This window comes from Staurois parvus, unplaced genomic scaffold, assembly GCF_062004578.1.
Source record: "Staurois parvus isolate SC_StPar_1 unplaced genomic scaffold, SC_StPar_1.0 ptg001134l, whole genome shotgun sequence".
Classification (NCBI taxonomy): domain Eukaryota; kingdom Metazoa; phylum Chordata; class Amphibia; order Anura; family Ranidae; genus Staurois; species Staurois parvus.
In genome coordinates, this window is record NW_028318930.1 from 3,234,621 (window position 1) to 3,248,260 (window position 13,640).

The following is a 13,640-nucleotide window of genomic DNA, read 5'->3' on the forward strand; positions in this document are numbered from 1 at the left end:
GGTCTTCTATTGCATCTCATTGTGGTTTTTTTTAATGTTATTTTTTGATGTGAGAAAGCAGTAAATAGAAATGAAAATAGCCACAACATTTGTCCAGCAGAACAATACAAAATTGGCAGCATACAGTTTGTCAGTATAGTTTGAGAACCAGGTATGAGTGCTGGGTGGAAGGATGGACATTAAGAAACAAAAAGATGGATGGCGGACAGTCCAACAACTAGCCGATGATGGAAAGAAGGGAGACCTTAGCTGTTAAAGTGTAAAATATATTTTCATTTTACTTGGAGGGTACGATATCAGTTGGAGGGTCATTGGTTAACAGTCTGGTTTGAAACCATTGCATATATTGAAAACATTGTACCATCGATTGTTGGGTATCTGTAGGCAAGGTTTGAATGAAAGATTCCCAGATATCAAAGAATTTTTGGACCTGACTCCCTATGTAAGGAGGCCTCCACCCATTTCATATGGAAAACATAGGAGAGTTTGTCTATAAACAAAAAACTGGAGGGGGGGTTCTGGGTAGATCCACTCATGTAAAATGTTTTTTTTGGTGCTACAGGGGATATGACAGTTAGAAGTTGTTTACATCCTCTTGAGATGTTAACACCTGGGATGCTGATTAGGCCAAAGAGTGCCCATTCAGGGGTTAGAGGTAAGTAGTTTACTAAGTGTGTGGTAGCATAATGCACAACTGTGCTCATTGTGGTTTTAATATCTACTGATCAAGTCCTGAAGAAGGGTTAATCATTAACAACAACACGTTAGGACATGTGTTGAAGGATACTTGAAGGACACAGGGCTGTGATGTTTGTTAAGGATTCTTCTGAGCTTGTCCAACACTCCAGCTACATATGAGATGACTATACTACTCTGTGTGTTCTGCTTCTTCCCTCTGGTTAGTGGTCCTGTGTTTTTGCTTGACCTTGTGGATGTTTTGATGAAAGCCCTGTATGGGTCGCCACAAACCTTCAAAGCACTCCTGAGATGTGTGAAATCGCACCGGTGTGATCGGGCACTAAAAGACTATGTCTTATGATAATATCAAAACAAATAGAAAACATTTCTGTACATATGTATATGATAATTATTATGCCGTCCCTGCCAAGTTTAGGCCTATCTGGACTTCATTAGTAGCTGTCTTGTAGGATCTAGAAGCACCGCACTGTGGAAAGCAAAAAAAACATAAGCTGTTAGATTGGCTGACATGTCTGATCATAGGAAATCACACAGAGATTCTAGATTTTTATTATATAAAAATAGCATGGCACAAGTAACTGCTAGCACCAGCATCTATTCACACATGCATATAGGCAGGATTTTCAAAACATTACATTTTAAGTTTGGAAAAATACATCCATACGTGTGTGTGAGTACATGCGTGTGCCGGCAGCTACGCACATGGCAGGTTTTGTAATGCATTCCTGTAGGCAAAAATATGCTGCAGCTGTGGCTCTTGAGCACCACAGCAAAAGATGTATTTTACACTGTATGCCCATATGCTGTACATAAAGTGATTGTAAACCCTCACCTTGTAAAACAACCCATTCAGTTTAAAGGATAAGATCACCTTTGTAAAAAAAAAAGCTGTCTTCTCTTACTTCATACATACAGGCATTTACACAATGACAGGATGAAACAATGAACTGCCTAATGCACTCAACAGCACCCTGGTATTTCATTGAGAACTACAAGCAGACAGCCACAAAGACTAACGGTACTTGTAGTTCTTCCATTCATAGATTTCTATCACCCCATTCACAGAACAGATCCACACACGGCCGTGTTTTTTTTTTAAACCTGTGACAGCAAGTTCAGGGAGAAGATCCCTGGATTGCTGTCACTAGAGGCTGTGAATAGGGCAGTAGCTGCAGCAGTGGGAACATGTAACATGTTCCCAAAGGTGAACCTATTCTTTAAAGTAGAAATGAAAGGCAAAACATTTGTGCATAGATACAAAAAAAGCATTAGAAATATCTCCCCCCCCTTTTTTTTAATAAGTGATCACATTCTCTCTGTTCTCAGCTGCATTACTGGAGGAGAAACAGCAGTACACTGATCTTCCCAGTGAATGGCTGTGCATGGGGCAGCGTGTCTGGATAAGTCTGATTATTGGAGGACAGCAGGCTGAGCTCCCAGCACAGCTAGAGAACTGACCATGCTGTGCTCTCATGCCTAGTGTGGTCAGTTTTTAATAAGAAAGCAGAGGGACTGGATCATTTTTTATACAACTACATGGTACAGCAGGCACATATCAGGAATATGAAATGTTGGGTTTTCATATTCTTTAATTGCTGTGTGCAAGAGGCCTTAAAAGCAGTGTTTTGTTGGCTTACTGTATAGACTCTATAAGTTACATTTTGCTGACTACAAGCAGACCCCTGCTTATTGAACCCAGATAGGTCCCTTTCCCTTTCTGCAATTACAGGATCCACATTCTGTATATTGTTTCAGGGCTTCCATTCATATATATTTACGCACACCATAGGTCATTATATAGGTCATTATACGAGAGGTCTTCTAAAGGTTTACCCACTTTTATATATAAATTAGAGTTTTAAGGTATAATACTGTATGGTTATACAAACTAGGACATGAAGAACAAGATTCCTGTCTCATGAACAAAATGAAATGAAACTCTGGCTGTCATCTGCATGAAAATGTTTGACAACTAAAGCAGCCTATGAAGATACAGCTGTACATTTCCTAACCGGCTTGAAGGAGGACAACATAGACCATGACTCCAAGTCCCGGTGATCTGCTAATCTGAGGTATGTAAAGGATGTCTAGTAGCATAAAGGGAAAGAAAGGGGCTTTCAGAGTTAAAGCCCAACTCCAGGCTGCTGTTAAATGTACCCATGCAGGGTCCCCCATGCACTACATGGATAAATGCTTATTTAGCTAGGGGGAAGTACCCTGGCTGTCATCCTGATGCTTTGGCTGCAATGCTCCCTGAGTCGCTAACCTGCAACAAGTTTTGACACTTTTCTGACACTCATTTCCAGCATGTATGTTTATTAAAAGTACTTAAAGCAGTAATAAACCCAAAAGCAAACATTTATTATATTGCAGCTTACCAATTCTTAGAAGTGATGTCTGCATTTGTTTTCTTTTTTAGGCTTTCTTTTATTTTCATCTGGTGAGCTGGCCAGTAAGTCTGTTGTTTTTTTTCAAAAGAACAAGTGCTCCCGCAGAAGTATCAGTTACAGGGTTGAGACAAAACATCTTCCACTGACAAGAGTTCTTACAATCAGATTTAATTTATTCATGTAAAGCCTTTATCCCAAAAGGAACAAAACTGTTTACTCTAACTGCTTATAAAGTGTTAGCCAGAGCGTGGCTTCAATTTGTTAGTGTATTTAAAACTGCTAGTACATCTAACACTCCCCTTCCCCGAGACCGAGAATGCTGTTGTCCAAATTTGCCCCTTGTGCTCCTTCATCCAGAGTGGGGGCACTCTAATACAGGTGGTGTGTTATTGGCCAGATCACCAGGTTAAAACAGAGGGGGAAAAAAACTAAAAAAGAAAACTAATGCAGCCAACACATCTAATCATTGGTAAGCTGCAATATATTACATTTTTGGCTTGGGTTCAATACTGCTTTAATCAGATATAGCCAGGCAGCTACAGTTTTCAGAAGGAGGCCAGCAATGGAAACCCTGTACTTCTGTCATGAAAATAAAACACTTTCAGGTGGCCATGGACAGTAATAGGCATCTTCACAGCTAGTGAAGATCTGACAACCCACAGTCATAGGTGGCAACTGCTGGATTTCTTAACATGATGGTACCTCAATGGGAAGGCAAATCAACCACAGTGTATGGCATGTTGCTCCTAGCCAGTAGACAATCTAAACTGTCATGTAATGCCTACGGACACCTTGAGAAATGCTTCATTGCTGCCAAACACTCTCAGCCTCTTTTCAGAGAAAAGGTATGTATCACTTACCCCAGAACATGTTTCAGTGGTGTTGTCACACAAACGTACATCACAGAAAAGGTATACATTGGCCTGATTTTGAAACTGAAATGAGCTTATGCTGAAAGCTGTTTCTAATGCATTTCTATTTTGTAACACAGTTGTGGAAACAGGTCCCTGGGGGCAGCTGTAAAGAAGAAAAAACATACAAGAATTTTTTGGTTACACTGCTGACCAAACTGGCAGGTTTTAGCATGACTTAGGAAAATGAAATATTACTTTTCATAATTAGGCTTTGATTTTTGCCTTGATTGTAAATCAGCAATGACACAATTGAGTACTATCCGTGATACATTTTTTATTTGCACTAACATACAACTTTCAGGACAACCTTTCGGGGTATGTCCCCTACTTCAGGGTCCAAGCAGCTTGTCCTGAAAATTGTTTGTTAGTGAAATAAAAAAGTATCACGGACAGTACTCAATTGTTTCTGTCACAAGTGAACTAATACAGCTACAATCACCTCAAGGAAACCAGCAATGATCTTATTGAACCATTTCATTTCTTTGCCTTTGATAGAGTTTGCCACATTTGACTTAAAGAAAATATGCAATCATGGGGCGCTTTATTAGGGTACTATATATATAGTATAGCATACAGGCTGAGGTCCTATTTAACTATACCCCTTTAAACCCTTCCCGCTGTTAGTACAAGGTGGCCCCACCGTCAGTTCCTTACATAGGTGCACCACACCTTGCCTCTAGCTGAACTGTCCAGTACCTCAAGTCTTTCACAATCCTAGCAATGCCTTTGGAGCCCTGGTTTGCGTTTTGCCTCTGACTGGTCTGACACTATTCACAATCAGCATAAGGAGACCGACAGGAAACACACAACAGGTCCCACAACATGACAGCGCACTTCCAGGCCCACGTGAAATCTCATTAGCAGATTGGGGAACTGCAAATGGATGGTAAGACAGGTGCTGAGGCAGCTAAGAGTGGGTTCCTAGCTGAAGAAAACGATGAAGTGCGCACATCAGGAGGGGATTGGTCACAGGTTGCCATATTGGCCATGGATGACTTTGTCCCGACGTTAGTACCGGCATATTAGCACCTGTTGCGTTCAGGAAGTCCATTTATTTTCAATGGGCTGCCAACGCACCTCAGTCCACATAAAATTGGGCCTGGCCTTTTTCCAGCAACACAATGCACCGGTGTGTTACTGTTCATGCAGTATGCTGAAATGCAATCGCCTCTGCAAGTGCAGAATTCATTTAGAATGGATGACACCACAACACAACAATGGGGACATGCTAAAACGGTTCTGCAGTGAAGGGCCAAAATTATTGTATCTATAAGATGGAAGATGGGTCTGGAATTTAATATATGTACCCCCGGCATGGCACCATCCCAGCATACGTCTAGAACAGAAAACAGAAAACCGGAGTGTACAGTTATATCCGGTCTTTGTATGTGTCAGCCACCGGGAGGCAAAATCTGTAATATCACATCAAACAACAGTAAAAAAATTGGTTCATCATTAAAAAACTAAGTCACACTTCACATTTTTAAACCAAATGATCTTTGAAGATGATATATAACAATTTTATGCTTTTAATTTTACGCTTATTGTGCATATTACTGCTATGTGAATGTAACTACATGCTGATATCTTCAAAGATCATTTGATTTTAAAATGTGGTATTCCTTTGTTTTTTAATGATGAACCAATAAAAATATATATATTTTCTAATACTGTTGCTCGCGATATTACAGATTTATCCTCCCTGGTGGCTGACACATACAAAGTCCCATTTTCACTGGAGATAGAACAGGACCACCCGGGTTGACCAAAAATGATTGATTTTAGGAATATCTGTCTTTCTGAAGCTGCAATGTAGAATAAGTCACATTGAGGTTCCACAAAGATTTTCTGTAAAATGTTTCTTCTAAAGCCTAGTACACACTATGAGAAAATCGGACGAAAGATCATCCAATTTTCCACAAGAGTGCATATTATTATGTAACCGAAATGGTGTTGACGTGTAAGAAAATTCTCGGCCAATAAAAGCAAACATAGGCAAACATAGGTATGTACTAGCATAGAAGAAGAGGAAGTATAAAGCCGTTCTACGCTTTTGATCATGCGCATTTTTTTATGATTTGATTATTTCAAATTACTGTACACATTAAACAAAAAGTGACCGATTAAAATTGTTCTAGCTTGTCGCCTGAAAAGTTGGCTTTCGAAAGCACTATACTAACGATCAGATAGTCAGCCAATTGTTCCTCGTATGGGAATGTTCATACAGTTTTCTTATCGTGTGTACGGGCCATCGGGGTAGAGGAGATAACACTGGTCTAGGACACTAGGGACACTAAGGACACTTATACTGATTCCAGCTAAATCAGGAAGATGTTTGCAAGGTTATTTCATTCCTAAGTTATAACTGCCCTTCTTTTGTATTTCGCACTCTGTGCTATGTGAAGTTCTAGATCTTTACATTTTCTTTCATCTCTAAGGCTGTATAAGAAATGCAGACTTACCCATATTGTATAAGATAAACACTATTTACATCATTACGATTATCTGTTGGACTTGCAACACACGTCTCTATCCGGAGAACATATATCTTTCCATCAGCTCCTGTCACAAATATTCCCACATAGATCATTGTTCCAATAGTCACTTCTTCTTCATTTTGATATGGTATTGTAAATGTTGAATCTTTATAAGCAGCCATGGTAACAGGATACATTCCAGTTCCATTGGCTCCAGACAGGTATACCATTCTGAGAAAACAAAACACATTTTTAGGTAACAAAACCAGTAACAAGTTAAATCACAATTTATTTCCTGAGAAGTAGCAATAGCCTTCAAACACCATGTCTGCCTAAAAAATCATTACATTTTAATGCATTAAAGTGTAAGTAAACCCAGGACCCTGCATTCACTATATCTGGTCTCCCACAGTACACAGGACATGGAAATTCAATTATTTTAGTAAATACAAACTGCTAAATACCTTTTCTCATTAGTAGTTAGAGCAGTCTTGTGACTTCTGTCAGTGTTCAGCAGAGCACTGGTTAAAGCTTGTAGGAGGCGTTTTCTTTCTGCTCTAGGAGGATGCAAAACCCCTGACCTCTGTCTGGACAATGCTGATTGCCCCTGTGCTGATCACTTGCACTCTCCCAAGAAAAAAAAGACCTCTCTAGCAATACACACTAAACTGAGCATGTGCAGAATGGCTACGATTCAGTCTGTCTTATCAAGAGATAAGACAAGTACATTTGAACAAGAGGAGGAGCAAAGAAGTCAGGATCAAACGGCATTTTTACACAATTCCAGCTTAATCCCTTAGGTTCCACGGTGAGTATAACAAGCATGATTTAATGTATATACAGACTGATTTTACTGTTGTGGGTGTAGTAACACTTTTAAAAAAGCAAGAAAAAGCTTAAGCTGGTTTCTTTGGCCAATCCGAACTGTTAATTACACGAAAACCACGGGTATACTGTGCTGTGGCCAAACCACAGTGCGGAAGTGTGAAGCTGGCGTGGCAGTAAATGATCTGGTTTGAAAGTATGTAGTGTGTTTTGTGCTTTTATATATATATATATATATATATATATATATACAGTGGGGCAAAAAATTATTTAGTCAGCCACCAATTGTGCAAGTTCTCCCACTTAAAAAGATGAGAGAGGCCTGTAATTGGCATCATAGGTAGACCTCAACTATGAGAGACAAAATGAGAAAAAAAATCCAGACAATCACATTGGCTGATTTGGAAAGAATTTATTTGCAAATTATGGTGGAAAATAAGTATTTGGTCACCTACAAACAAGCAGGATTTCTGGCTCTCACAGACCTGTACCTTCTTCTTTAACCTCCTTAGCGGTATTCCCGAGTGTAGCTCGGGGTAACATTTCAGTACCAAAAGCGGTAACCCCGAGCTACACTCGGGAATACCATGCGGCACTGCTCCGGCATGTGTTCTTCACTTACCTTACCCTGCGCTCCCACGATGTGTCCCCTGCAGCGTCCCCGGCCATCTCCTCCGGCCGATGCCGGCATCCGGCTTCTGTGTCCTGTCCCTGTGACGTCGGGACGTACGGGCGCCGCAGGCGGCGGGAAATTTAAAAATTTTAAAAAATGTCATTTTTTTTTTTTACATTTTACATAGTAAAACATTGCTGTCTCAACCAATTTCACATACATTTTGTCCCTAGTGCTTTGTCCTGTGCCCTGCCTGCATTTTGTGTGTTCTTTCTGCCTGGAAACTGAGAAACGTCCATGGCGTCCAAAAAGTGTCCCTTTAGGTCAAAAGCGGTTTAGATCAGCTAGAGAACAGCGATAGTAAATCAGAACCACTTGCAGAATTGAGTGATAATGATTCGTGGGGGAAATTCGTCATCAGACACTGAAAACGATTCTGCGACTGAGCTCAGCAATGTGCGAACTTGGCGCTATATTTCAAATTTCAGTGTTTTTGGTTTGATTATATTATTGAATTAAATTTTTTATTATTTTTATATTATTTTTATGATTATTTATTAAATTATAATTTATGATTTTGTGTTTCAAATTTTATCATACCCGGGATGTTTACTAGACTCTTGTTCGGACAGATTTCAGTGAGTTTTTCCTAAAAATGACAGCCTACAATTAAAAAAATACATATTTCCATGCAAAAAAATGGTACCGCTTTCAGCACCAAAAATCTGAAATAATCATACCGCCAGGGAGGTTAAGAGGCTCCTCTGTCCTGCATTCATTACCTGTATCAATGGCACCTGTTTGAACTTGTTATCAGTATAAAAGACACCTGTCCACAACCTCAAACAGTCACACTCCAAACTCCACTATGGTGAAGACCAAAGAGCTGTCGAAGGGCACCAGAAACAAAATTGTAGACCTGCACCAGGCTGGGAAGACTGAATCTGCAATAGGCAAGCAGCTTGGTGTGAACAAATCAACTGTAGGAGCAATAATTAGAAAATGAAAGACATACAAGACCACTTATAATCTCCCTCAATCTGGGGCTCCACGCAAGATCTCACCCCGTGGGGTCAAAATGATCACAAGAACAGTGAACAAAAATCCCAGGACCACACGGGGGGACCTAGTGAATGACCTGCAGAGAGCTGGCACCAACGTAACAAAGGCTACCATCAGTAACACACTACGCCGCAAGGGACTCAGATCCTGCAGTGCCAGACGTGTCCCCCTGCTTAAGCCAGTACATGTCTGGGCACGTCTGAAGTTTGCTAGAGAGCATTTGGATGATCCAGAAGAGGATTGGGAGAATGTCATATGGTCAGATGAAACCAAAATAGAACTGTTTGGTAGAAACACAACTCGTGTTTGGAGGAGAGAGAATGCTGAGCTGCCTCCAAAGAACACCATACCTACTGTGAAGCATGGGGGTGGCAACATCATGCTTTGGGGCTGTTTATCAGCAAAAGGACCAGGATGACCGATCCATGTACAGGACAGAATGAATGGGGCCATGTATCATGATATTTGTAGTGCAAACCTCCTTTTATCAGCAAGGGCATTGAAGATGAAACGTGGCTGGGTCTTCCAACATGACAATGATCCCAAACATACCGCCCGGGCAACGAAGGAGTGGCTTCGTAAGAAGCATTTCAAGGTCCTGGAGTGGCCTAGCCAGTCTCCAGATCTCAACCTTTGAGAAAACCTTTATAGAGAGTTGAAAGTCCGTGTTGCCCAGCGACAGCCCCAAAACATCACTGCTCTAGAGGAGATCTGCATGGAGGAATGGGCCAACATACCAGCAACAGTGTGTGCCAACCTTGTGAAGACTTACAGGAAACGTTTGACCTCTGTCATTGCCAAAAAAGGATATATAACAAAGTATTGAAATGAACTTTTGATATTGACCAAATACTTATTTTCCACCATAATTTGCAAATAAATTCTTTCCAAATCAGCCAATGTGATTGTCTGGATTTGTTTTCTCATTTTGTCTCTCATAGTTGAGGTCTACCTATGATGCCAATTACAGGCCTCGCTCATCTTTTTAAGTGGGACAGGAAGACACATACAGCAATAAAATCTGACACAGATTCTAACCTTCCCCAGAATGTTTTTGTTCTGCATTTTGTTCCTGTGACACCCTGTCACCAGGACAGTACATATAGGAAAATCTCATTACTGGGGTCACAGAGAGCAAAAAAAAAAGTTGACAGTGCCCTTAAAAAAGAAAGTTTACCTTTACAGAAAAAATTAAAAGGTGAACTAACACCCTACACCCTCCCCCTTCCCTGGTCCCCGCTGCACTGACCTCTGTGGGTGATTCAGTTTCACCATTGATGCAGACTGGTGCAGAGATCTGGGGATTTGAAAAATGCATGGTTCTTCCTGTTCTTTACCTAGGGATGCATCAGAGGGGTCCTGAAAGACCAATGCAGTCACATGACAGTGCTGACCAATTAAAACTGCTCTGATCCGTCCCAGCATTTCTAGGGAAAAGAGGAGTGGTACATTTTTCAAATCCCATGAATGCTGCACTGGGCTGGGTGTTTGACTTTCAGCATCTGCTTTGATTATCTTTTGGCTTTCAGTTATGGTTATGTCTATGCTTTCCTTTGATCCTACACTACGAGTGTCCAAGCCCCCTAACCCAGCCAACAGTCTTCTGCTGATTATGACACATCATTTTCTGATTGTATTATCCCAAGCCAGGGAGTAAGTGCTGACCCTGGGTGATGCCTGAACAAAGATGACATTCTGGAGAGAAAAGCAGATGAAAGCATTGTCAGGGAGAGAACTGTGATCCCTGTGATGGATAATACACTCACCGACCAGTTTATTAGGTATACCTTGCTAGTGCCAAGAGAACCCCCCCACACCATTACACCACCACCACCAGCCTGAACTGTTGATACAAGGCAGGATGGATCCATGTATTCATGTTTATGCCAAATTCTGACCATACCATCTGAATGTCACAGCAACCAGTCTGTCCATTCTCCTCTGACATCTGACATCAACAAGGCATTTTCATCCACACAACTGCCACTCACTGGATATTTTCTCTTTTTCAGACCATTCTCTGTAAACCCTAGAGATGGTTGTGTGTGAAAATCCCAGTAGATCAGCAGTTTTTGAAATACTTAGACCACCCCATCAGGCACCAATAACCATGCCATGTTCAAAGTCACTTAAATCCCCTTTCTTCCCCATTCTAAAGCTTGGTTTAAACTTCAGCAAGTCGTATTTGTGATGGAACGCAGTGCCCGACCCCTGCCCTTCTCACCAACTCATGACCAAGGACCAGCCAATCTCGCACCACGCTGCCACTTGCATAACAATGCCGTTCTCAGCTGCACCCTGCACAAAGATTTTCCAGCTCATGGGACCACAATCTATGTGCCAGCAGCCTGAGAGTGATTGTCACTGGGTTAGGTTAATTACACAATTAATCCTTCACACTGCCACCACCGCCTTTTTACACAGAAGGAGGAAACTCACAAATCCTAGCAATACCACTATGATATTAGCATAAGCATCTGCAACTCACACTGTCACCACAGAAAGGTATATGCAGAGGATTATTGTATACAGTAGCACTTTTCAAGAGACAGGGATTCTTTAGTTTGCATAAAAGCTTTAGAGACAATTTCAACACTTTTCAAAATAGGGTTTATTACTAAAAAAGGTCAAAATGGTGCAATTAAAATATTTACAGAAAAAGATGTTATAAAGACAATAAGAGAACAATAAAGCAACAGAGAAATAAGAGAAAGGAGTTAAGTAGGCAAAGTACTTGTAAAGTCCTGGTTTAGCAGAGTCCAATTGTCTGACCAAAAACTATTTTCTTGCTCTCAAGTCCATTAAGATGTTCCTTGCTTGATGTTACACGAGAGCTCCCCTTCACCAGGCCTGTCAGCCCTTTTCTATGATATTAAAGGTGTGTCGCCTGAGAACAACTGACCAATCATCTGGTTTAGGGGATGGGTGCTAGGAGGTCACCAAGTTTATGACCAAGTCCCAACTACAATTTCATACTAATATTAATAGCTTCCAGTATGTACATGTAGAATTCTAGCAACAGGCAGATTAATATTCAGAATTATATTTCAAACCCAGGGATACCAAACACAACGTACCTTTGTCACCCAGGAGGGAAGAGAATGCTTTCTTCCTTTTCCTATGTGCTAACATAGTCATGTAGGACCTTGTTTGGTTTGGCATGATATGATCTATCCAAATATATATCTAATATTAATGTGCCCAGTTCCTGTTGAATTTTATGAATTGTATGTGGAATTGTTACATGTGGAATAGATGTTTTATGGCACACTCTGCATTCCTAGAGCTCTAATGGCCTAACAGGTCATGTGTGACGGCTGACTGAGTTATTGTTTTATGATAGGGCAGAGGAAAATGTCTTTGCAAAATAGACATCCTGCCAAGACTAATTAGCGGTTTACAGCTCTGGAGCTGGCCTCTATTTGTGTTTCATTTCAAATAAGAGGCTCTTTTGAAGTTTTGTTACAACTTAAAGCTACAAATTCCATTTTAACCTCTTGCCGACCGCGCATAGCCGAATGACGGCTTCACCGCGGCCGGCCAGTTCTGGGTGGACGTCATATGGGCGCGCACCCGGCGATCTCCGTGATCGCTGTGTCCTACGGACACAGCTGATCACGTGATGTGGTAAAAGGCCAATCACAGCGGCCTTTTACCACCTGATCAGCGGTGTCCAATGACACGCTGATCACAGGGAAATGCAAGTGCCGGTTCTCGGCTGCACTTTCCTCACGCTGTCAGATCGTAAGGAAAGTACTGCCGAGAACCGGCAGTTGTCAGAGCGGGGATCGGCACCGATCATCAGGGCACTGATGATCAGTGCCCTGATGATCGGTGCCCAGCAGTGACACCCGCAAGTTCCGCCCAGCAGTGCGCCCACTAGCTCCGCCCACCCGTGCCCAGCAGTGCCCCCACCTGTGCCCAGCAGTTCCCCCACCTGTGCCCAGCAGTGCACCCACCTGTGCCACTCTGCAGTGTCACCTACCTGTGCCCAGAAGTGCCACCTACACGTGCCCAGCAGTGCCACCCACCTGTGCCCACCCACCTGTGCCCACCAGTGCCACCCACCTGTGCCCACCCACCAGTGCTGCCCACCAGTGCCACCCACCAGTGCAGCCCAGCAGTGCTGCCAGTCAGTGCCACCAGTCAGTGCCCAGGGGTTGTGCCAGTCAGTGCCACCAGTCAGTGCCCAGCAGTGATGCCAGTCAGTGCCGTCTATCAGTACCCATAATCAGTGTCACCTATCAGTGCCGCCTATCAGTGCTGCATATCAGTGCCGCCTATCCGTGACCCCTAATTAGTGCTGTCTATCAATGCCGCCTATCCGTGCCACCTCATTAGTACTGCCTATCAGTGCCCTTTAGTGCTGCCTATCAGTGCCCATCAGTGCCGCCTATCAGTGCCCATCAGTGCTGCCTCATCAACGCACATCAGTGAAGGAGAAAAAATACCTGTTTGAAAAATTTTATAAAAGAAACAAATAAACTTTTTTTTTTTTCAAATTTTTTTCAGTTTTTTTATTTATAGCGCAAAAAGTAAAGCGCCCAGTGGCGATTAAATACCACCAAAATAAAGCTCTATTTGTGAGAAAAAAATGATCAAAATTTCATATGGGTACAATGTTGCATGACCGCGCAATTGTCAATCAAAGTGCGGCAGC

At 41.9% G+C, this 13,640-nt stretch overlaps 1 protein-coding gene across 1 annotated transcript in view; it reads right to left on the reverse strand.

Annotated features, from left to right (window-relative positions):
* Positions 1 to 252: 252 nt before the first annotated feature.
* Positions 253 to 13,640, reverse strand: part of LOC149439322 (uromodulin-like) — a 73,102-nt gene continuing 59,714 nt past the window's right edge. Inside the window, exons 7-9 of the mRNA XM_089659206.1 lie at positions 6,466 to 6,711; positions 3,950 to 4,106; positions 253 to 1,165 (exon numbers count right to left, since the gene is read on the reverse strand). Of these exons, the coding sequence (XP_089515332.1) occupies positions 1,091 to 1,165; positions 3,950 to 4,106; positions 6,466 to 6,711 (478 nt within the window). The 3' untranslated portion in view covers positions 253 to 1,090. The remainder of the gene's footprint in view (positions 1,166 to 3,949; positions 4,107 to 6,465; positions 6,712 to 13,640) is intronic.